Source organism: Aquarana catesbeiana, linkage group LG05 (genome assembly GCF_042186555.1).
Source record: "Aquarana catesbeiana isolate 2022-GZ linkage group LG05, ASM4218655v1, whole genome shotgun sequence".
In the NCBI taxonomy this organism is placed as follows: Eukaryota; Metazoa; Chordata; class Amphibia; order Anura; family Ranidae; genus Aquarana; species Aquarana catesbeiana.
In genome coordinates, this window is record NC_133328.1 from 218497445 (window position 1) to 218521044 (window position 23600).

The window sequence follows — 23600 nt, forward strand, 5'->3', positions numbered from 1 at the left end:
GGCCCTCTTAGGACTCATCACCCTCCCTTCCTGGCAATCTCTCACAAGTGAGAGAGCTGTGCATGATGTCATAAGCCTAGGCTTTTTACCAGACAAGAAACAGGAAATGGGCTGTTTAGGTATTTACTGGAAGAAAAAAAATGTTTTACTATCCAAAGTTAAAACCACAAGGGCAAAAGATTTAACCACTTCAGCCCCAAAGGATTTTACCCCCTTCCTGACCAGAGCACTTTTTGCAATTCGGGAACTGAGTTGCTTTAACTGAGAATTGCGCAGTCGTGCAACGTTGTACCCAAACAGAATTGACATCCTTTTTTACCACAAATAGAGCTTTCTTTTGGTGGTATTTGATCGCCTCTGCATTTTTTTATTTTTTGCGCTATAAACAAAAAAATAGCGACAATTTTGAAAAAAAACAATATTTTCTTTACTTTTTGCTATAATAAATATCCCCCCAAAATATATAAAAAAACAATTTTTTTCCCTCAGTTTAGGCGGATATGTATTCTACATATCTTTGGTAAAAAAAAATCGCAATAGGCGTATATTGATTGGTTTGTGCAAAATGTATAGCGTCTACAAAATAGGGGATAGTTTTATGGCATTTTAATTTTTTTTTATTAGTAAAGGTGGCGACTTTTATCGGGGCTGTGACACTATGGCGGACACTTTTGACACTATTTTGGGACCATTGTCATTTATACAGCGATCAGTGCTATAAAAATGCATTGATTACTGTGTAAATGACACTGGCAGTGAAGGGGTTTACCACTAGGGGGCAGTGAAGGGGTTAAGTGTGTCCTAGGGAGTGATTCTAACTGTGGGGGGGGATGGGCTTCAACACACAGGACAGTGATCACTGCACTCGATGACAGAGAGCTGTGATCTCTGTCCTGTCACAAGGCAGAACGGGGAAATGCTTTGTTTACAAAAGCATCTCCCTGTTCTACCTCTCCGTGACACGATCGCGGGCACCCGGCGGACATTGGGTCCGCAGGACCTGTGGTCACGCGCCCGCAACACCGCTTCTTAAAGGGGACGCATCTGTAAGCCCTTTTGCCAACAGTGCCATTCTGCCGACGTAAATCAGCGTGCGCTGGTCAGCAAGCGGTTAATAGATGGAAAGTTGAAAAAATAACTTTAGTTCCGCTTTAAGTTAGCCCCTTGCTGTCGACATGAAACTAGCATGCAAAAAAAGACGTTCGTTCATCCAATTTTCTCATTGCGTGTACTAGGCTTTACTGCTCCAGACATTACACACTATTGAGGGATATCCTTTAGATTTCATGTCTGAGATTTACAACCACTTCCAGCACTCCTACAGTAATATGAATCCTGCATTACACATCACACAGAGCGCCATAGCAATCCCTCTAGTAGGCACGTGCAGTGCTTCTCATGCCTCAGCATTGTAATGATATCTAATGTATATATCGGATCCCGACTGTGACAAGCGCCTTTACACGCCACATATTGCTCTCCAGGTCTACACTGCACACACGTATCACTTCAGGGAGCCACACAACTGCCCCGCCCCTTCCACCATTTTACACATTTCCAATAAGATACGCTTTCTGCTTCTTCATAGGTTAACATCCTCATGTGACCAATACCCACACCATTCACATCCTGTTTTCACGTGACCAGTGTTATCCACACCCCCTAACCTCATGTGACCAATGTTATCCACGCCCCTCTAACAGCAGGTTATGCCGGTTTCTGCTCATCGATTGGTATAGTTTGGCTGTCTGAGTCTGCGCACATGTGTGTATCGGCACTCGATTACACCCAGTTCACGGAGGCGGATAATTACAAAAGCGAGTAGGAAGCGTGGGATCCGGGGATCGGTCCGGTGCAGTGGAGTGTAGCCGAACATGGCGGCCAATGTAACCACCAATCCGTCTCAGCTACTGCCGCTCGGTAATGGTCCACGTTGTTGGTACTACAAGTCCCAGCGTGGTTGTTGCATAGCTGTATTCTGTGTTTTTGTCCCCTCAGCTCCTGACCTTGTCTCTGTTTTCTTTTCATAGAGCTGGTTGATAAATGTATAGGATCCCGTATTCACATTGTCATGAAGAGCGATAAGGAAATTGTCGGCACGCTTCTGGGATTTGATGACTTTGTCAGTATCCTTTGTGATAGAAATCTGAATTCTTCCTGTTCACTGCTGTTCTAGTTTGTGGTCTCATGCACACTGCCCTGTCAAACACAAGCTTTTTCTTTTTTTTCCCGCCCCTGAATGCCCCTCCGTGTTAGCCTATGGGGAAGATTTACTAAAACTGCTACTCACAGAATCTGGTACAGTTCTACATAGTAACCAATAAGCTTCTGGGTTTTATTGGCAAAGCTTAAAGTGGTTGTAAAGCTTCAATGATTTTCACCTTCGTGCATTCTATACATAAGGCCCCTTTCACATGGGTGCCTCCCTTATACGGATCCCACTTGCTCAGCAGGGGATTGCTCCACTGATCCCCACTAAGCAGGCAGATGACTGGTCCGTCTCCGCTTACTGTGCAGAGATGGACCTGTCAGAGTCCCGCTTTTCTCTACTGGGAGATCGGATGGAAAATAGAACCACCATCTGACTGGATTTATCGGATTGGATATTGGCGGATGTCAGTGGGCATGTCATCGCTGACATCCGCCGCCCCATAGGGGTGAAAGTAGAGTGTCTGATCAGGTCAGCTTAAAAAACTGACAGGCAGACCTGATCAGACAGCCCGTGTTTTTTTTTTTTTTTTTTTCCTGAGCCCAATCTGATCCAGCAATGTTCACGAGTACAGCGGCTTCAGCCGCTGTCTCTCCATTCTACAGATTGATGGCAGCAATTGACTCCCGCTGTTGTTAATCAAATCCAGTGACACAGGGCTGAGTCCCACTGTCTGTGTCAATGGGCGCAGCAGCAAGACTCTTAAGCAAGCCTTCATGGGTGCCCCCAGGGAAAGCGGCTTTCCATGGGGGCACCTGATGAAGAGGAGGGTCCTGGCGTGCTAGCGGGGCACCCCAGAAGAAGAGGATCGGGGCTGCCCTGTGCAAAAAGATTGCACGGAGCAGGTATGTATAACATGTTTACACCCCTTTTAACCATTGCTGACCGCAATATATACACGTTGCTCTTTGCAAGTGATTTACTGGGATTATGGCTGAAAATATCAGCCATAACCCTGGTATCGATTTTTGCAGCCAGCAGCTGGCTTTCTCATTAAAAGCGGTCCGAGCAGCTCATGAGTGCCGGAATGCTTTCTGCAGCGTTCTGCCGCACGCCGGTGTTTCTCAGGCTTACCTCTTCCTCTGGTTTGCCCGAGAAATCATCCAACGGTGCGGCTGGTGTTCTGTTAAAATAACCAATTCATCGAGATCTCCAATCACGCCACTTCCTGTTACTGTAAAGTGTAGACCAATGTTTCTCAACTCCAGTCCTCAAGGCGCACCAACAGGTCATGTTTTCAGGATTTCCACTATTTTGCACAGGTGATTTGATAAGTTTCACTGCCTTAGTAATTACTAAAGCTGTTTAATCTGAGGGAAATCCTGAAAACATGACCTGTTGGTGCGCCTTGAGGACTGGAGTTGAGAAACACTGGTGTAGACCATCAGTAATTTTGACGACTTGCTGTTTTGACACAACACCAGCAACTGTTAGTCCGCTCCTATAATAACCAGCAAGGCGGCGACAACTCTTTCCTCGTTAGCCGCTGTTGTGTCAAAACAGCAAAGTTTTCTTGTACCAGAGTGTACACGCTTGCCGGTGTTGTGTCAAAACAGCAACTCATCATAATCTCCCAATTACTGATGGTTTACAGTAACTAGAAGTGACATAATTGGAGATCTCTCAAAAAAGCCAGTTCATCGAGAACACCAGCTGCTCCCATAATCGATCAAAGAGTAGATCCTCTTTGATCACCTCTATGGCTTTGGAGGACCAGCGCAGCAACAAGACGTCACTTCTGGTCCAGGCCGTAGGTAAAAATTTTTTTTTGATCTTTTGCTCTGAAAGCTAAAGAAGAGATTTGGGTTTTTTTTTACTCCAGATCTTTTCTTAAAGAGCACCTGTCTCTTCCTTATTTCTATTACAATGGATGTTTACATTTCTTGTAATAGGAATAAAAGTGATTAAAAAAAAACATAAAGGGACTGTAAAAATTAAAACAAAAAGACATAAGAAAAAAAAATTAAAGTTTAATGAGGTATCCTGTAAAGGTGTTTAAAACATTGCCTATAGATATTTTTAAGTACTGTAGTTTTTTGCCATTCCACGAGCATGTGCAATTTTAAATCTTGACATGTTGGGTATCTATTTAACTCGACGTAACTTCAGCCCCAAAAGATTTTGCCCCCTACCTGACCAGAGCACTTTTTGCGATTCGGCACTGCGTCACTTTAACTGACAATTGCGCGGTTGTGCGACGTTGTACCCAAACAAAATTGACGTCCTTTTTTTCCCACAAATAGAGCTTTCTTTTGGTGGTATTTGATTGCCTCTGCGATTTTTATTTTTTGCGCTATACACAAAAAAAGAGCGTCAATTTTGAAAAAAACGCACTATTCTTTACTTTTTGCTATAATAAATATACCCCAAAAATATATAAAAAAAACTATTTTTTCCTCAGTTTAGGCCGATATGTATTCTTCTACATGTTTTTTTTGGTAAAAAAAAATCGCAATAAGCGTATATTGATTGGTTTGCGCAAAATTTATAGTGTCTACAAATTGGGGGATAGTTTTATGGCATTTTTTTTTTTTATTAGTAATGGCGGCGATCTGCATGTTTTTTTCTTTTTTTTTTTTTCCCCCGGACTGCGACATGGTGGACACATCGGATATTTTTTACACTATTTTGGGACCATTGTCATTTATACAGCGATCGATGCTATAAAAATGCATTGATTACTGTGTAAATTACACTGGCAGTGAAGGGGTTAAGTGTGTCCTAGGGAGTGATTCTAACTGTTAGACCCCTTTCACACTTTGCAGGCGCTACAGCGCTAAAAATAGCACCCTGAAAAAGCCGCTCCTGTCTCTTCATTGTGAAAGCCAGAGGGATTTCACACTGGAGCGGTGCGCTGGCAGGATGGTTAAAAAAGTCTTGCTAGCAGCATCTTTGGAGCGGTGTGTATATCGCTCCTGCCTATTGAAATCAATGGGGCAGCACGGCTATACCGCCGGCAAAGCACTGCTGCAGCATCACTTTGCGGGTGGTTTTAACCCTTTTTCAGCCGATAGCAGGGCTTAAAAGCGCCCTGCTAGCAGCCGAATACCCCCACAAATACGACGGTAAAGCGCCGCTAAAAATTGGGGAGTCGGCGGTAAATAGCTAGAATAAATTTATTATTCTGGACAGTAAAATGAATAAACGCCCAAATGCTTGATGTGCCTGAAAACATTGAAAAAATACGGCTTTGGGTGTGTTTTTTTTTTTTTTTAGTTGGGTTGCACCGGTATCAGTGCTGATACTAAGCATTTGCACGAGTACTCGTGTTCCGATACCTGAAACCAATACCCTTGAGGTGCGATTTGAGAACTTACAAAATGAATGGGCTCAAATCTCACTGCAAAGAATTGCATGTGATTTGAATAGGAATGCTATGTGATTCCTTATGTGGTTCCCCCCACCGCTCCTGTATGAACCCAGGCTTGCCATAGTGGCTTTAGCCTACGTTCACACAGGAGCAGTGCGGTGAGGCGCATGCGATTTGGACAAGAATCGCACTGCAAATAGCATGCGTTTTGAGCAGAAATGCTGTGCGATTCCTGTCTGAATCGCATGTGGCTCCCCACATCGCTCCTGTGTTTTCCTTTGTCGCAGATGCTGGGATGAATGAACTCCTATATGCAAGAGTTGCATCATTCTGGCCAGGCCAATCAAAATGGATGCAGATCCCGAAGCCAACAAGAAAATGTTGACATCAGTGACAGAGCTGAAGGACAGGTGAGCATAGGTCCACTTAAGAACAGTTTTAGTAAAAAGTACACTAGTGGTCCATCCCTAGCCCCCCAAGTTAATCTAGCTTTGAATCCCTCTCCACCCCAACTTCTAGCTTACCTAGCACAAAGGATGCAGATTCTGCTGATGTTTCCACAATTTGGGTGGAAAACTACTGTACTTATTTAGTGCTGGTTTTGCTTGTGCGGCTAGACCTCATAAACTACTAATGGGGCTGCACTCCAAGTACCTCTACCCTCAGTTACGACCCCCTTTAAGTCTGTGAGGGGTCATTGCCCAGGCGAGGCTAGCACTGAATACAATTCTTATGCCCTGTACACATGATAGGATTTTCCGATGGAAAATGTGTGATAGGACCTTGTTGTCGGAAATTCCGACCGTGTGTGGGCTCCATCACACATTTTCCATAGAAATTTCTGACACACAAAGCTTGAGAGCTTGCTATAAAATTTTCCGACAACAAAATCCGTTGTTGGAAATTCCGATTGTGTGTACACAAATCCGACGCACAAAGTGCCACGTATGCTCAGAATAAATTAAGAGAGGAAAGCTATTGGCTACTGCCCCGTTTATAGTCCCGACGTACGTGTATTACGTCACCGCGTTCAGAACGATCGGATTTTCCGACAACTTTGTGTGACCATGTGTATGCAAGACAAGTTTGAGCCAACATCCGTCAGAAAAAATCCATGGATTTTGTTGTCGGAATGTCCAATCAATGTCCGACCGTGTGTACAGGGCGTTAGTTTGGAGGAGCTAAACCAAGCAGTCTGCAGCTGTTGTGCTGACGATGGGGGTTTCTGGGTTAGTTAAAGCCTAACTCCAGAAAACACCTATGTGTTTGCCCTATCAGAGTTAAAAATCTTGAATGTAAAAACAGACAGTATTCAAATCTAGTTTACAACTGATGATGAGATCTGCCAGCCCAGCACTGATGGTGTTAATAATGACAAAACACTGCTTCTCTGCCCCTCAAGAAGCCTAAATTAATAAAGAAATTCATTTTATTGGATGTTTTATAGCAGAAAGTACACTTTAGGGCTGGGCCAAGGACTGGTATAGTTTGTGTTAAGTCAGCAGCTACAAAAAGTGTAGCTGCTGACTTATTAAGCACACACTCACCTGTCCCACGATGCAGCGATGTGGAACCATCGCTTCTCTCCCTGGAGCCGGCATTTCAACTGTGTGCACCCGCTGCTCTTGCTAAATGGTCCGGCAGTCTTCTGGAAATTGTGATGTGTCCCAGAAGACAGGTGGGGAAGAGGGAAATTCTGTGAAATCAGCACCAAAGTCTGCTAGGAAACCAACACTGTAGAGAAGTGTCATGACCATCTGTGCAGTACATTTTTTTGGTGCTTTGCGCTTTAGGCGTGTTACCATTGAACTAAAACGCACAGGTGTGTACAGGGCATCAATCTCAAGGTCATATGCAGCTCCCTTTCTCTCTCTGACCTCCATTAATTATAGGATACAGTGGCAATATGGGGGTCATCAGGAGGAACCAGTGAGAGCTGCGGAGAGCCCTGGAAACCAACACTAATGGAAGTCCTGTTTCCTAACAGTCTTTAGGTACGATTTTACAGCATTGGAGCAGAGTTTAGCAACAGGAATGGTAAGTAATATGCTGTTTTCTTTTACAGATATACAGTATCTTACAAAAGTGAGTACGCCCCTCACATTTTTGTAAATATTTTATTATATCTTTTCATGTGACAACACTGAAGAAATGGCACTTTGCTACAATGTAAAGTAGGGAGTGTACAGCTTTATAATATTTTAAATTTGTTCTCCCCTTAAAATAACACAACACACAGCCATTAATGTCTAAACCACTGGCAACAAAAGTGAGTACACCCCTAAGTGAAAATGTCCAAAGTGGGCCCAATGTGTCAATATTTTGTTTTGCCACCATTATTTTCCAGCACTGCCTTAACCCTCTTGGGCATGGAGTTTACCAGAGCTTCACAGGTTTCCACTGGAGTCCTCTTCCACTCCTCCATGATGACATCATGGAGCTGGTGGATGTTAGAGACCTTGCGCTCCTCCACCTTCCGTTTGAGGATGCCCCACAGATGCTCAATAGGGTTTAGGTCTGGAAACATGCTTGGCCAGTCCATCACCTTTACCCTCAGCTTCTTTAGCAAAGCAGTGATTATCTCCGAGGTGTGTTTGAGGTCGTTATCATGTTGGAATACTGCCCTGCGGCCCAGTCTCCGAAGAGAAGGGATCATGCTCTGCTTCAGTATGTCACATTACATGTTTTTCATTCATGGTTCCCTCAATGAACTGTAGCTCCCCAGTGCAGGCAGCACTCATGCAGCCCCAGACCATGACTCTCCCACCACTATGCTTGACTGTAGGCAAGACACACTTGTCTTTGTACTCCTCACCTGGGTGCCGCCACACACGCTTGACACCATCTGAACCAAATAAGTTTGTCTTGGTCTCATCAGACCACAGGACATGGTTCCAGTAATCCATGTCCTTAGTCTGCTTGTCTTCAGAAAACTGATTGCAGGCTTTCTTGTGCAACATCTTTAAAAGAGGCTTCCTTCTGGAACAACAGCCATGCAGACCAATTTGATGCAGTGAGCGGCGTATGGTCTGAGCACTGACATCAGCTGAACGCCCGGAGCGGAGCTTATACAGGTGCAGATCTTTTACATTACACAGGCACAGGGACATGTGTTATTATGGTACAGAGGGGATAAGACGGTTTAATAGCAGATATGAGAGCAGCAGGAGCAGGCGGGCGCTGCTAAGAGCAGGGGGGAAGGAGCAGGACAGAAGAGAGCTCAGGAGAGCTGCAGAGAGCAGGCTGCAGATGATGGAATCTTGCAAACTGACCAGTGTCAGGGCTCAGCAGCCATGATTATCATGGTCAGTTTGCAGAGGAGTGGGTATAGCCAGGCAGGATCAGCCAGGGTTTTTAGGGTATACAGGGTCCAAATTACACAGCACAAGCACTGCGCTGTATAAAATGCAAGGAAACAGGATCCTTTTTTTTTTTTTTTTTTTTTTTTTTTTTTAACCGCTGTATGGTCTTGGCCACCATGCTGCAGCTCAGTTTCATGGTCTTGGCAATCTTCTTATAGCCTAGGGCTAGGCCATCTTTATGTAGAGCAACAATTCTTTTTTTCCCTTAACGTCTTTCAGGACAGCACCTTGAGAGCGTGGCTCCACCCACTTGACAGGAAACACACCTCCACCAAACTTTAAAAGGAGGCTCCTTCCCACTTATCAGTTTGTGTTTCCTCCGGCGGGAACACATGTGGGAGTTTGGAGCTCTCAAGGTTCTGTCCTGAGAGAACAGGCTCCCTACTCCACTATTTTTTACCTACCTCAGGAGAGCCGATTCCTCCCATTTTCCACAGGCTTACAGGCTTACGGGTGCCGGGTGGATGGGCTCCTTCTCCCTCGTCAGTACTCGGGGAGAGCCAGAACTGCTCCGGGTATTGCTTGAGGGCTGGAAAAAGGCTTTATGTCAAGCATGTATTGACTCCTTGGTGAGGGAAGAAACCACTTCCGCATGCAGTGATCTAATCGCATCTGCTAAAAAGGAATTGGATGCTACCATTCAATCCTTCAGATCCTCACTCACCTATCCATCTGCAAGTCAGCCCACTACCTCACAGTCCTCTCAAGGCTCACTGTTAGTCCCGGCAGTGGAGGCAGAAATGGGTCCTCTGAACCGGGAAGGGCTTTCCCCATCCCATTCTAATGAATCGAATGAGGATGGTGATGAGCTGGAAAATATGTCTTCCAAGTATAAATTGTCTTTGGATCAGGTGGATGGCCTTTTAAAGGCTATTTATGCTACTCTAGGCCTTGAGGAAGAGCATAAGGAAATGTCTTTACATGACAAGATGTATGCAGGGCTTAGTGAGTCTAAGTCCTGTACCTTTCCAGTCCATGCAGTGATTTCTGAAACAATCAGAAAAGAATGGGCTGACCCTGATAGGAAACCATTTTTCTCTAGGGCTCATAAGAGAAGGTTCCCTTTTGGTGAAGACCCAGCAGCTCTTTGGAATAAGGTTCCAAAACTTGATGCAGCCTTTTCTCAAGTGTCAAGATCTACTGATCTAGCATTTGAGGACATGGGGATCTTAAAAGACCCCATGGATAAAAAAATGGATCAACAGCTGAAGCTGACTTGGCAATCCATTATGGGCAACCTTAAGCCAGCAATGGCAACTACTTGCATCTCCAGGAACTTGGAGTATTGGGTAAATCAGCTTAAAGCTCATATAATAGCAGATTCCCCTAAGCAAGAAATCCTTGACTCCTTTTCTACCCTCTCAGCAGCCGTAGCCTATGTCTCTGATGCCTCAGCAGAGTCCTATCAGAATGACAGCTAAGGCGGCAGCCCTTGCTAATTCTGTTAGACGGGCTTTATGGCTAAAGACTTGGCAAGGGGACGCAGCATCTAAAAACAAATTATGCGGGGTCCCTTTTCTAGGAGACTTATTGTTCGGCCCTGATTTGGATTCAGTTCTGGACAGGACTGCAGATAAAAAGAAATCTCTTCCTGTCAAAAAGAAGAAACAACCAGTCAAACGTTTTTTTCGTCCTCAAAGGGCTCAGGAACAGAACAAGCCTCAAGAGAAAAAGAAAAGCTGGTCAGGGCAGAGGGGTAAGGGCAAAGGAAATGTCCTTTTCCATCCTCCTGCGTCAGCCAGCAAGACGCTATGACAGTCGGGTACAGGTAGGGGGAAGACTACAAGACTTTCTCCCCTATTTGGCAAGCATAACAGAAAACCAGTACATTCTGAATATGCTAGCCCAGGGTTACAGTATAGAATTTTCAGATCTCCCCCTAGAAAGGTACTTGGTGACAAATCTTCAAAGAGATGTAACAAAATCCCTGGCAATGAAGAGCCTATTAAAGGATCTGATAGATCAGGGGGTTATGACTTGCGTCCCACAGGGGGAGCTTTATCAGGGATTTTATTCCCGTATATTCCTGATAAAGAAACCATCCGGAAGTTTTCGTTTAATCCTAAACCTGAAACCGCTGAACAGATCAGTCCAATACAAAAGGTTTCGTATGGACTCCATCTTCACGGTCAAAAATCTATTGACAAGGGAATGCTTTATGGCATCAATAGACCTTCGAGATGCCTATCTGCATATCCCTATAGCCCCGCAGTCCCAAAGATCCCTAAGATTGGCGATAAATTTGGGAAAAGAGGTTCTGCACTTGCAATTCAGGGCCCTCCCCTTTGGCCTGTCTTCTGCCTCACGAATATTTACAAAAATAATGGCAGAAGCGCTTGCACCTCTTCGCATGCAGGGGATTGCGGTAATTCCGTACCTGGACGACCTACTCCTTTTTGCCCCCTCCAGGGAAAGACTGCTAGACAACCTCTGAAAAACCCGAGGTCATCTGGAAACCCTGGGTTGGATCATAAATATGCAGAAGTCAAATTTCAATCCAGCCCAGAAAATACTATTCCTGGGGTATCGGATCTGTTCAAGGGAACAAAAGATTTTTCTCCCAGAAGAGAAGAAGGGGAAGGTCCAGAAGGTGGTAGCGTCCTTACAGGCAAGCCAGGAATTATCAGTCCGACAAGTGATGTCATCCCTAGGAACCCTAACCGCAACCATACCAGCCATTCAATGGGCAAGGTTACATTTCAGGCCTTTCCAGAGCTTTGTCCTGAGAATATGGAATCACAGGTCAGAATCTTTGGAAGCAAAGGTAAAGATGCCCACCAAAGTCAAGAGATCACTTTGGTGGTGGAGAAGACCGGAGAATCTGTCAGAAGGCATGCTCTGGTCATTTCCAATAGAAAAGGTGGTAACGACAGATGCCAGTGTATGGGGTTGGGGAGCTCACTTAGACCAAGACTTCACGCAAGGAATGTGGTCTCGGACAGAAGCAAAGAGGTCCTCAAATTGGAGGGAGCTAAAGGCAGTCGCCTTAGCTTTAAATGCCTTCTCTCCTATCCTTCAAGGTTCCCATGTCCAGGTCCTCTCAGACAACGCCACTACCATAGCCTACCTAAACAAACAGGGGGGTACAAGAAGCAAAACACTTCAGTTATTAGCTTCAAAGATCCTGGTTTGGGCAGAAAAGCATGTTCGGTCCTTATCAACGGTCCACCTCAAAGGCACCTTAAATATAGTGGCAGATTATCTAAGCAGAAGGCGGATTCAGGAGTCGGAATGGAGCCTGAACCTGGAAATCTTTGCATTGATTACCAGGGCCTGGGGTCAACCACAATTAGACCTATTTGCGTCAGAGGAAAATACACAACTCCCAGTATTTTTCTCTATTCACAGAAACGACAAGGCCCAGGGGACAGATGCGTTAATTCAGCCCTGGAACTTTTATCTGGGTTACGCATTTCCTCCTTTCCAACTTATCCCGTTGGTGTTAAGAAAGATACAGAGGGAGAAGGTGGCAGTAATCCTAGTTACTCCATTTTGGCCAAAGAGGGCATGGTTTTCCACCATTCTACAGATGGCAGTCAAACCATTTTGGCGGCTGCCTCTCCGGCAAGACCTGCTCCTACAGGGTCCAATACAGCATCCGGGAGTGGCCAGTCTAGGCCTGACGGCCTGGTTTCTGAGGAGCAGTTAAGAAACAAGGGTCTGTCACAACCCTTGGTAGCTACCTTACTTTCCAGTAGGAAAATAGTGACCAGAAAAATCTATGCTAAATATTGGAAGGTCTTCAACTCTTTTTGTCATTTGACTAAGAGAAAAGTAAGAAATTTAGTGTCAATTTTGGAATTTCTTCAAGAGGGGGCAGACAAGGGATTGTCAGTCAGCACCCTTAAAGTTCAAGTAGCTGCTTTGGGAGTATTTCTAGAAAGATCAATCTCTTCTGAGCCCTTGGTTATAAGATTTTTCAAGGCACTTACCAGATCTAGACCAGCTTCGGCTAAGCACTTTCCCAATTGGGATTTATCAGTGGTCCTGCAAGCCCTTACAAAGGAACCTTTTGAACCGCTACAAGAGATCTCTCTAAGGAATCTTACTCTGAAAACCTTGTTCTTAGTTGCAATAACGTCAGCAAGGAGAATTGGTGAGCTGCACGCCCTATCTGTTAAGAGACCCTTTTTAACTATCTACACAGATAGGATTATACTTAAAACCGATCCGGGTTTTTTGCCAAAGGTAGCGTCAGCACACAATAGGTCGCAGGAAATCATCCTGCCAACCTTTTGCTCTAACCCTTCGGGGGAAAAAGAAGGCAAATTCCACAATTTGGATCTAAGAAGGACTTTATTACAGTATCTGGAGGTAACAAGTAACTTTAGGGCCTCGCATTCTCTATTTATACTTTTTTCTGGTAAAAAGAAGGGCCAACAAGCTTCTAGGGGGTCTATAGCTAGACGGCTTAAATCAGCTATTCTAGCAGCCTACTCTCAATTGGGGCTATCTCCCCCGCTGGGAATTAAAGCACATTCTACCAGGGCTCAGGCCACTACATGGGCAGAAATAGCTGGTGCCACCCCAGATCAGATTTGTAGGGCGGCTACGTGGTCAAGTTACCTTACATTTGTCCGTCATTACAGGCTGGATCTTCTGTCAGCAAGTGAACAAACTTTTGGCAGAAAGGTCTTGCAGGCTGTGGTCCCTCCCTAAGTGGGTAAGTCTCTATTATCCTCTCAAGGTGCTGTCCTGAAAGACGTTAAGGGAAAAATCAAGTTAGACTTACCGGTAACTTGTTTTCCAGGAGTCTTTCAGGACTGCAGCAACCCGCCCTTACTGTATTAAATTACTATGCTGTGACTAACCATATTCTGATTATGTGTTCCAGCTTGGGCCGGAGGTTCTCTACTACTACTGATAAGTGGGAAGGAGCCTCCTTTTAAAGTTTGGTGGAGGTGTGTTTCCTGTCAAGTGGGTGGAGCCACGCTCTCAAGGTGCTGTCCTGAAAGACTCCTGGAAAACAAGTTACCGGTAAGTCTAACTTGATTTTTCAGATCCTCAGAGTTATTTGCCATGAGGTGCCATGTTGAACTTCCAGTGACCAGTATGAGATAGTGAGAGCGATAACACCAAATTTAACACACCTGCTCCCCATTCACACCTGAGACCTTGTAACACTAACGAGTCACATGACATCGGGGAGGAAAAATGGCTTATTGGGCCCAATTTGGACATTTTCACTTAGGCTGCATTCACGCCTGAGTGTTTTCAGCTCATAAAATGCCTGAAAAACACCCAACAAGCAAAATCCCATTCATTTCAATTGCACCTGGTCACATCTGAGCGTTTTGTCACCTGAAACAAAACGCATGAAAAACGCCTTATACTCAAAAAAAAGAACACAAGCTTCTTTGGAGCAGATTACAGGCGGTTTTCTGCTTTTTACATTGGTGACCTGTACAAAATCATGGCAAAAATTGCTGTAAATATGCGTGACTTTGAAACACTCACAGCCTTAGGGGTCTTATGTTACCAGCGTTTTAGACATGGCTGTGTGTTATTTTGAGTGGACAGCAAAATTACACTGTTATATTATTATACGCGATTTATATAGAGCCAACAGTTTACTCAGCGCTTTACAATGTATAAGGGGACAACACAATTACAGTGCAATACAAAAGGTACAGGAGGGCCATGCTCGTAGAGCTTACATTCTAAAGGGAGGGGGTGGTGGTACAAAAGGTAATAGAAGCTATTATACAAGCTGTACACTCACTACTTTACATTGTAGCAAAGTGTCATTTCTTCAGTGTTGTCACATAAAAAGATATAATAAAATATTAACAAAAATGTGAGGGGCGTACTCACTTTTGTGAGATACTGTATCTTTGTTGATTATGTATTGTATAGGAACAGTGCTTTCATCTAAGTATTTATTGCTGTTGAATCTTCTTTTGAGTGTGGTACTCTCATACTGCCTCTAGAGGGTGCTTTTTGCCATCTTTTAAAACTAATGTAGGATTTTGTCTGCAGTACTACTATATGTACCTATATTCTAGTGGATTTAAAGCGGAACTTTAGTCATTTTTTCATCTTTCCATCTATTAAATGTTCTGCCCTTTGTTTTACTATCCAAAGTTAAAACAACATTTTTTTTTTTTTTTTTTTTTTCTGCCAGTAAATACCTTATACGGCCCACTTCCTGTTTCTTGTCTGGTAAAAAGCCTAGGCTTATGACATCATGCACAGCTCTCTCTCACTCTTGTGAGAGTTTGCCAGGAAGGGAGGTGGGTGAGTCATACGAGGGCCAATGAGAACTGCAGAGCTGGAGGGGTGTGTCCATGTAAATCCAGGAAGTGAACAAGCGGCAGCTTCATCTGCCCACAGTTAAAATGGATGCAGCCAGACTTGGTGGAGGGAGATTTCTGCAACATATTTGGCAAGTACAGAATCACAGTATATATAAAATATGCAAAGTGGTTGGAGGGAAGCTCTAGAATGGCCAAGATGGTTTTTATTACAAATTATGTGCGCAGACTGCAGTTCCGTTTTAAGGGTTGATAGTATTGTGAAACCGGTTATTGTCATTATTGGCTAATGATTTTTTATTTTAGGTTGTTTTTTGCAAATTTTACCTGGACGCTTTTTGCACTGTAGCATTATTTAGTCATTAAGAATAAAACCACCTGTCGTTTGTATGCATGATATAACTTCCTAATGCTCAGTTGACAGAATTAGCTAGAATATCCAAATCATGAGTTTGAGTCATGTCAAAATAGATGCTAGTATGTTTTTTGTGACAGGAGTTTCTCCAGAGGATCTGAGTATACAAGACAAAATGTTAGCCTTACTTTTGCCCTTAATATAGGGTCACACTGCAGAGAAATGATTTTCATCCAACTTTCGGTGCGAGTATATAGTGTTGCTTGGATGCAACCTTGATGTTGGCAAAACCGCACTGGAATTCACCAAAGTAGTACAGGAACCTTTTCCAAAATTGTTCCATGCTGAGTCACATTGTTTTCAATAGTGTGCATTCACATCAATGTGACTTTCTCTTGTCATGTTGTGTGACATAAGTCGTATCTGAAATCGTATTAGTGTGATCCAGGCCTAAATATATTGGGGTCAAGGATTAGGGGAATTTTTTTTTAGCGTTTAGGGCCCATCCACACCGTTTGTTTTATTGCACTTGACTGCTTTGTGAAAATGCAGTCAGCACACTTTAAATGGGCCCTCAATGTGCAAGTGCACAAAGCAATCACTTTTGGGTGTGCTATAGTACAGAGGTGTGAGTGTGTGTTTGTATTTTTTTTTTTTTGTTTTGTTTTGTTTTTCAGTACTGCATATGTGTGTTGCAGTACATGTATACAGGAAGTTATTTTATATTGGAGTAACATGCATTTAAATGTGGGGTGTGTTTTTTCTTCTTTGGGAGGGATGTTAAGGCAATCTATCAGTAAGGTTAACCAATTCATATGTACTGTAGTGGTGACATGGTAATAAAATAGCAGTAGCTGTGCCACTAAAGCTTGGAATTTACATTGAAGAATGACTGATCGCATACAACCTACTTGCTGCATGTTTTCGTGGTTTTTGTTTTTTTTTTTTTTTTTTTTTTTTCTTCTGGTTCCAACCTTTACTCTGCATTCCAGATATGGTCCTAGAGGATGTCACAGAATTGTAAGTATGTTTGGAAAGCTAGCTTTTAACCACTTTACCCCAGGCCAATTCTGACATTTCTTACATGTAAAAATCAGCATTTTTTTTTGCTAGAAAATTACCTAGAACCCCAAACACTTTTTTTGAAAGCCGAGATCCTGGAGAATAAAATGGCGGTGGTTGCAATATGTTATGGAGCATGATATTTGAGCAACTATTTTTAAAGTGCGAATTTGTAGGATAAAATACAATTTATTGAATTTCATTGCACACAAACATAATTTAATACTAATTTATTTATTTTTTGGTAAACACAAAAGATGTTACGCCGAGTAAATAGATGCCTAACATATGCCTGTATTACTGGCAACAAACTGCGTTGCCTAAAAATCTCCGTGTGACAATTTAAACTGGTAACCTGTAAAAGCTTTCAGAGTGATATGTGAGGTCTGGTGCTAGAAGTATTGCTCTCTCTGATGTTTGTGGCGATACCTCTGTGTACTGCATTTGGACGCGGTATCTATCTATCTATTATACACATCCAAAAAAAATTACAATGAGAATGAGAACTTATATGTGTAGAGAAGTAGGGTACTCAGTGATAACCTATAGGTTGAATAGGAGACAGTCATGCATATGAAACCTTATTCCAAAGGAAAACAAAGCAAGTAAATATCAATGCAAGATATCTCGATGAGTATGTTGTTTAACGAAACTAATATTCAATAGAAATGGGAGCCAAGAGGGAGGACATCGAAATCCCTAAGGGAGGACAAACATAAATGGAAACTCAAAAGTCTCTCAAATGACAAGATGGGGCAGTCCCATTCAGTCCCACAAACAACAGGGTGCAAACCGTCTTCTTGAGAGGTAGTTAAAGGTTGTAAAGAGGGGTCCTGATAAATACGCTGAATCTTGACTCATGTGGATGATTCCAACCAGGAGAAAGAAAAAGCAAAAGGATGCCCTTACCAGATCAGGTGGACTCACAGGCCGTGGCGGTGAGTCAAACGAGCTTATACCGTCAGACGGTGTGAAGTGAAGGTTTGTGTGAAGACTTGTGGAACATCTTGTCAGCAGTCCTCAACTGAAGAACCAACTTGGAGTCCGGGGTCCCCAGGGTGCGGTTTCGATCGCCGAATGACCGTTTCCTCAGAGGTCCGTCATATGTGCAAATAAGCAAGAAAAAGAAAAAAACCTCCACATAGTGTAAATCCTTGATTTGCAAAAAGCATAAGAGCACTTTATTTGAGGAGTGTACTCCAAAAAGAATTTTTACAAACGGGGGGCAGTAAAAACTCGGCTCAATATAAAAACCGGCATAAAAAGGTATAAAAACAGCGCAGTGGGTAGTGGTGGGGTATAATCATAAGGACCCTATATGTGTATAATTTTTTTTTTTTTTTTTGATTTGATCAACTTTATTATCACAATGAATGACCATCATCGCTTGTGATGGCAGTAGACATGACAGGTCCTCTTTATGGACAGATCTCTCCTCTGCCCTGAAAAGCATCTGATCAAACTGAGATCACTTAGATCGAATGTAGAGGTGTACCGAAACCGAAAATGCAGGATGCACTTGGCCAAAAACGACAGTTTAAAAATAAAAAAAAGTGTGTGTATATTCGGCATCTGTAGCGCTAGAAAAGCTCAAGAAAAATGCATCCCTTTAAATTCTTTGTATGTCTTCACACTGGTCTGTTGCTCTTACGTTCTGGTCTTAAAAATCTTGCTTGCTGCATTTTTGGTCAGTTAAAAAAAAACTTGCCAAAACGCACCGCCCCATTGAATTGCATTGAAAACACAGAATGCATCAATATTGCACCTGTTACATTTTAAAGGCATCTTTCTTTCTTGGCAAATGCAGAAAAACACAATTTTTGCCTGATATGTTTTGGCCGCTGAAATTTTGGTGCATCTCTGATCGAATTCTTTACAAGCCGGCAACTGCTTGTAAACCTCAAACCAGAAGTGATGAAATGTCACTTCTGGTTTCTTACATCACAGAGGGGAGGTGGGTATGGATGTAACTTCCTCCCCCTGAGTGCACTGGGCAACTAAGTGGCGGCGATTCCGGGCTCCCTGATCGACCAGGAGGGCCCGGTAAAGGCAGTGGGAGGGGATCACCTCTGCCCCCTGTAGAAGCGATCAAGTGGCTATATAGCCACTTTGATCACTTCTACATGAAAGCCTGCCGGCTGAAGATTTTGATACTAGGATGATGCCTGGAGGTGCAGGCATCACCTCGGTAAAGCCACTTCAACCCAAGGATGTACGGGTACGCCCTAAGGGTTTTAAGTGGTTAAACACACTTTCCTCAATATGCCTGCAAAAGTTCTGCCTGCACTAGATGTTGAGGGGACTGGTCACACAGCTTGTGTCTCCCTTTTTAGTTTTATCTTCTCGCTAAAATAGTTGACTGGCTTAATAATTCTCCTGTGGCTACATGACAGCAGTGAAGATCAGGGCTGACCTAGGGTGCATTACAGAACTTTCCCACTGTGGCATGAACATGAAACATTTTTTTTGGCCAGTGACTGATTGTGATTAAGCTGTGATTTATTCTGCTTTGGGGCAAGGTAGGGGGAAATTCTTTGTAGACTAGAATCCACAGACATGAGCTTTAAGGCAAACATTGCAATAATATGAGTTTGTGTTCACTGAAGGGGCATTATGTTTGTTTCTTTAATGTGATGTGTTTGTTTTTTTTCACTTTTTAGTGAGATCACACCTGAGGGAAGACGAATTACAAAACTTGATCAAATCTTGCTAAATGGAAACAATATAACCATGGTAAGTTATCAAATTACTATATGTGCTCTCACAAATACCATGCTACTGTCCCCAAACTTTACCCATGGTATTATACCTAGTGAAAAAGTTTCCAACAACCGCATAATGGCACAACAGCCTGCTGCCACATTACTTTAGTATATAAAATACCAGTTCCTTTACTTTTTGGAGCAGACTAAAATACCAGAAAAGATGTGCTTTACTAGCCTATTTCACCATTTGTGGCATGCTCGTATACTAATCTACTGTATGTCCCTCTTCCTACCACACTGGCAAACCCACATTGTTGGCTACCAGATATGTAGACATGCTAGACACTGCATTTAATTACATGCTATGTAATTGAATGCAGTTTATCATAGAATGTGAATATGGAAAGCTGGAGATGATGAAATTGGTATGTTGCCGATCATTTACAGCAAATTAAGTTGCCATCTTGGCCTGTGTATGATCTGCAAATGTGGTCCGCTATGACACCTACCTTTTTGATGGCTTGACAGTTTGGCTGAGAGCTAACATAAGCACGCTGGTACCTATTATCATTTAAGGCATCAATTCAAGGTAAATACTTTGAACTGAATTTACCAAATGTAACTATCTTCTGGTTTTAAGAATTGTAATAAGTGTCACTGAGCAACAACAGATTATATCGATCTACAAGAAGCAGCGCTTTACAGAAATATCCCTCGCCACTTTTCGTGCTTACTTCTACTGTGCAATAAAGTTCATGTTGAAGAAAATTGTGTAATCTAGTTGATGTGTCCACATCTGATGGTTGGAGGCAGGCCCTTAAAGAATGGAAAGAGAGTTAATGCCTCTTAAAGTGATTGTAAAGGCAGAAGGTTTTTCATCTTAATGCATTCTATGCATTGGGATAAAAAGCCTTCTCTCTGCAGCAGCCACCCTAATACTTGCCTAAGGTCCCTCTAGATCCAGCGATGTTGCAGAAGTGTCTCAGCTGCCCGAGACTCCCCTCCTCATTGGCTGAGACAGCAGCGTGGCGCCATGGTCTACCCCTGCTGTCAGTTAGCCAATCGGGGGGGGGCAAACCGCAGCTCCGTGTCTGAATAGATACACAGAGCTGAAGCTCAGCTTGTGTGCCCCCCTTATAGCAAGCAGCTTGCTGTGGGAACACTCAACAGGAAGGGGGGGCCAGGAGCTCCAGCCAGGGACCTGAGAAGAGGAGGATCTGGGCTGCTCTGTGCAAAACCACTGCACAGAGCAGGTAAGTATAACATGTTTGTTATTTTAATAGAAAAACAAATGAGACTTTAGAATCACTTTAAGTTAATATTTTCACCTCTCAGTCACTATGTGCTCCCCCCCCCAATTATCATACTCCTTGCACTGAAGTGCTAATGATTGTTTCTCCTTCTTCCAGTTTGAGCACATAGTGACTTAGAGGTGAAATTGTTATTCAAGGAATTGAGAGTGTCCATCAGATGTGGTATCATTGCTTTGAAGGGCATTGGATATGGACTGAGCCTCCTGGATAGTGGTGGATTGGTGCTTTGTGGTTTCTCGCAGGGCTGGAAGTGTAAGCTATCATCTCTGTCAAAGTTACCGTTGTGCCTTTTCAGACCGGTTATGATTTGGGGGTCAAATTTAGAGGTGAGCATATTTTCATATACACACATGAAATTTTAAGTTTGCACTAGTTGCATTTTGTTCAGATTTGTTTAGTCACTTCTTTGGACACATGAACTTTATTGCACATTTTTTTACAACATAAACTTAATTGCATATCATATGTATATAAAACGCTGCACTAATTTATATATAGCATATTACCATATTTAAGAATAGAAACTTTTCAAATATTTTATTTTCAGATTTCACATTTGTTTTTTTTTCCCCTTTTTATTTATTTATTTTTCTCATCGTAGCTTGTACCTGGAGGAGAAGGCCCTGAAGTATGAATGGGTTGTGAAGTTCAACAATCCATCACTTCCCCATCCTGTATATTACAGTGGAACTGGGTGCCCTGGCATCAGAAGAATGTGTGTATTATGGGCACAGAAGTGAAATATCTTCACAGAGATGGCTTATGAAAGAATTTAAAATATATCTAAAGACAAAACATTTTCATTTTGGATAAGTAGAAAATGGCTACAAACACCAGTGTATGTGTTTTTTTTTTTTTTTTTTTTTTTTTTGTCCATCTGTCGTATTTGAGAGATTTCCCACAACAGAAAGTGGGAGGAATTTTCTATAAAGTGTTCTAAATGCACTCCTGGGAACAAGTGTCTGTATTCGAAGATATGCTTGCTCTACTCACATCTCAAAATTTTGGATATTTTTTCCATTTTTAGTCCCAGTGACAATGGTCACCTAGTGGGGACACCGACAACAATAAGTCTGCCAAAGGTTCTAACCCCCCTCATAACTCCTTTATCCAAAACTACAAAAAGTCTTGCTTTTAGATGCATTTCAACATTTTTGTATTTGCAAATACAGTTGCATTTGAAATTTGTTTCTAAATTAACATGTTTAGGTTTTGTTATGAAAAATTACAGAAGCGTAAATGAGTTTCATGACTTCAAATACCTTGTTATATTTAAAAAAATGCAACTGCATGATTAGTGAATAAACTCATTTAGGTTCTATGAAGCCATTTTTATTAACATTTTTCTTAAGAAAATATTATTTTCTGAAAATAAATATTCTTAGAAACAAGCTGAATTGTCATTGAAAAAAAAAATATATGGACATGAATTTATGTAGTTTTACTTTTGTTTCCCTATATGACTGCAGTTTGAATGTGAGGCTGGCCATACATTATACAATTTTCTTCTACAACGTTCCTTGAGATTTACCAAAACCATATAATATGAGGTCACACCTAAACACTTTCAATTGTGTATGCAATCAGGCAGGCCTTTTAGTTGAAAGTAATTCTAAAGGAAATTAAAGAAGAAAATTGTATAATGTATGGCCAGCTTAAAGCCTCAATTACACTGGCAATTCAGCTGATTCTTGCAGCCCAAATATCACTTGTGTTTCATTTGCATGAGCAGAGTGGCTGCAGCTAAATGTAAAGACAACCTGACAGCAGCCATGGCTATCTGGGTAAGTGCACATGCAGCAGTTTCCTGGGGTTAGAGATGGATGATCACCGCAGGGTGCATAAAGATACGCTGATGGCTTGCACTGATACAGTGCAAGAGTCCCAGTGATTCCTTTGTGGTTCCCACACCAGATAACAATAGCACTCTATTCATGGGAACCTCAGCCAGTGTCTGTCAAGTTAAAGACACCCCAAAAACAGTTTGCAAAATGCAGTGCGATTGGCTGAATCGGTTCACGTGTGTGAACACCAATGCGATCCGATTCCAGTGCGGGGGGAAAAAAAAAAGATGCCTGCACTTTGTGTCGGTGTGGTGCGATTTGAGCCATACAAAATGCAAAGAATTGCATGTGATTTGAACATGAATGCGTTGCGATTATTGTCCGAATCTCATGCTGTTTGCAGCACCGCAATAGTAAGGACCGGAACTTACAGTAGGTACAGTAACTTCTGTGTGTGTGTGTGGATATGTGCGAACAGTGATTGCTTCTTTCAGTCTGTCATTACTTTGCACTGGCTGAGCGGCTGTCATGGTTCAAATACACTTGTCATCCCAGCCGCAAGAATCTACTGATTCTTGCCACTGAAATGGTGTATGCCCCTAATCACCTGTGTGAAGGAGGCCTAGCATGTACTGTAAAACAGAGCAAACTTTTCATTGCTGTTTGAGTGAAATGTTTATAAAGGCTTGGGGTAGTAAAATTCAGTTCTGCAGAATAAAATAAATCTGAGATTTTAGTTGAATCATCCAACAATCACCTTCTGATATAAAAACCACCTTGGTCTGATAAGACATTAAAGCGGAGTTCCACCCAAAAGTGGAACTTCCGCTCATCGGATTCCTCCCCCCCTCCGGTGTCACAGTTGGCACCTTTCAGGGGGGAGGGGGGTGCAGATACCTGTCTAAGACCGGTATCTGCACCCACTTCCGGGAATAGACTCCCACGGGAGTCACGACCTCTCCCGCACTCCTCCGCTGTCTCCTGGGAAAGACACAGGTCCCAGGAGATAGTGGGGACCATTGAGAAAGCGCAGTAGGGAATCGGGAAATGAAGCCGCAACGCTTCACTTCCTGATTCCCTCACTGAGAATGGCGGCGGCAGCACCCGAGGGACGGTTCGGTCTCGGGTGCCGACATCGCTGGACCCCGGGACAGGTGAGTGACCTTATTTTAAAAGTCAGCAGCTGCAGTATTTGCAGCTGCTGACATCTAAAAAAAAAAAAAAAAAAATTTTTCGCCGGACTCCT

The 23600-nt window shown here is 42.9% G+C and overlaps 1 protein-coding gene across 1 annotated transcript; it reads left to right on the plus strand.

The window, feature by feature from the left end:
• The first annotated feature begins 1682 nt into the window (after positions 1-1682).
• On the plus strand, positions 1683-21961 carry LSM5 (LSM5 homolog, U6 small nuclear RNA and mRNA degradation associated). The gene is made up of 5 exons (XM_073630561.1): positions 1683-1920; positions 2031-2126; positions 16483-16510; positions 19213-19285; positions 21172-21961. Exons 1-5 carry the CDS (start codon positions 1875-1877, stop codon positions 21202-21204), a joined length of 276 nt encoding a protein of 91 aa, XP_073486662.1. The 5' UTR covers positions 1683-1874; the 3' UTR covers positions 21205-21961.
• The last annotated feature ends 1639 nt before the right edge of the window (positions 21962-23600 follow it).

What these genes read in the sequence shown, in the direction of transcription:
- LSM5 (XM_073630561.1), top strand. Translation starts at nt 1,875, where the DNA reads ATGGCGGCCAATGTAACCACCAATCCGTCTCAGCTACTGCCGCTCG. An exon ending in GTCTCAGCTACTGCCGCTCG is followed by an intron (nt 1,921 to 2,030) that starts GTAATGGTCCAC and finishes TTCTTTTCATAG; the next exon opens with AGCTGGTTGATAAATGTATA. An exon ending in CTAGAGGATGTCACAGAATT is followed by an intron (nt 16,511 to 19,212) that starts GTAAGTATGTTT and finishes TTCACTTTTTAG; the next exon opens with TGAGATCACACCTGAGGGAA.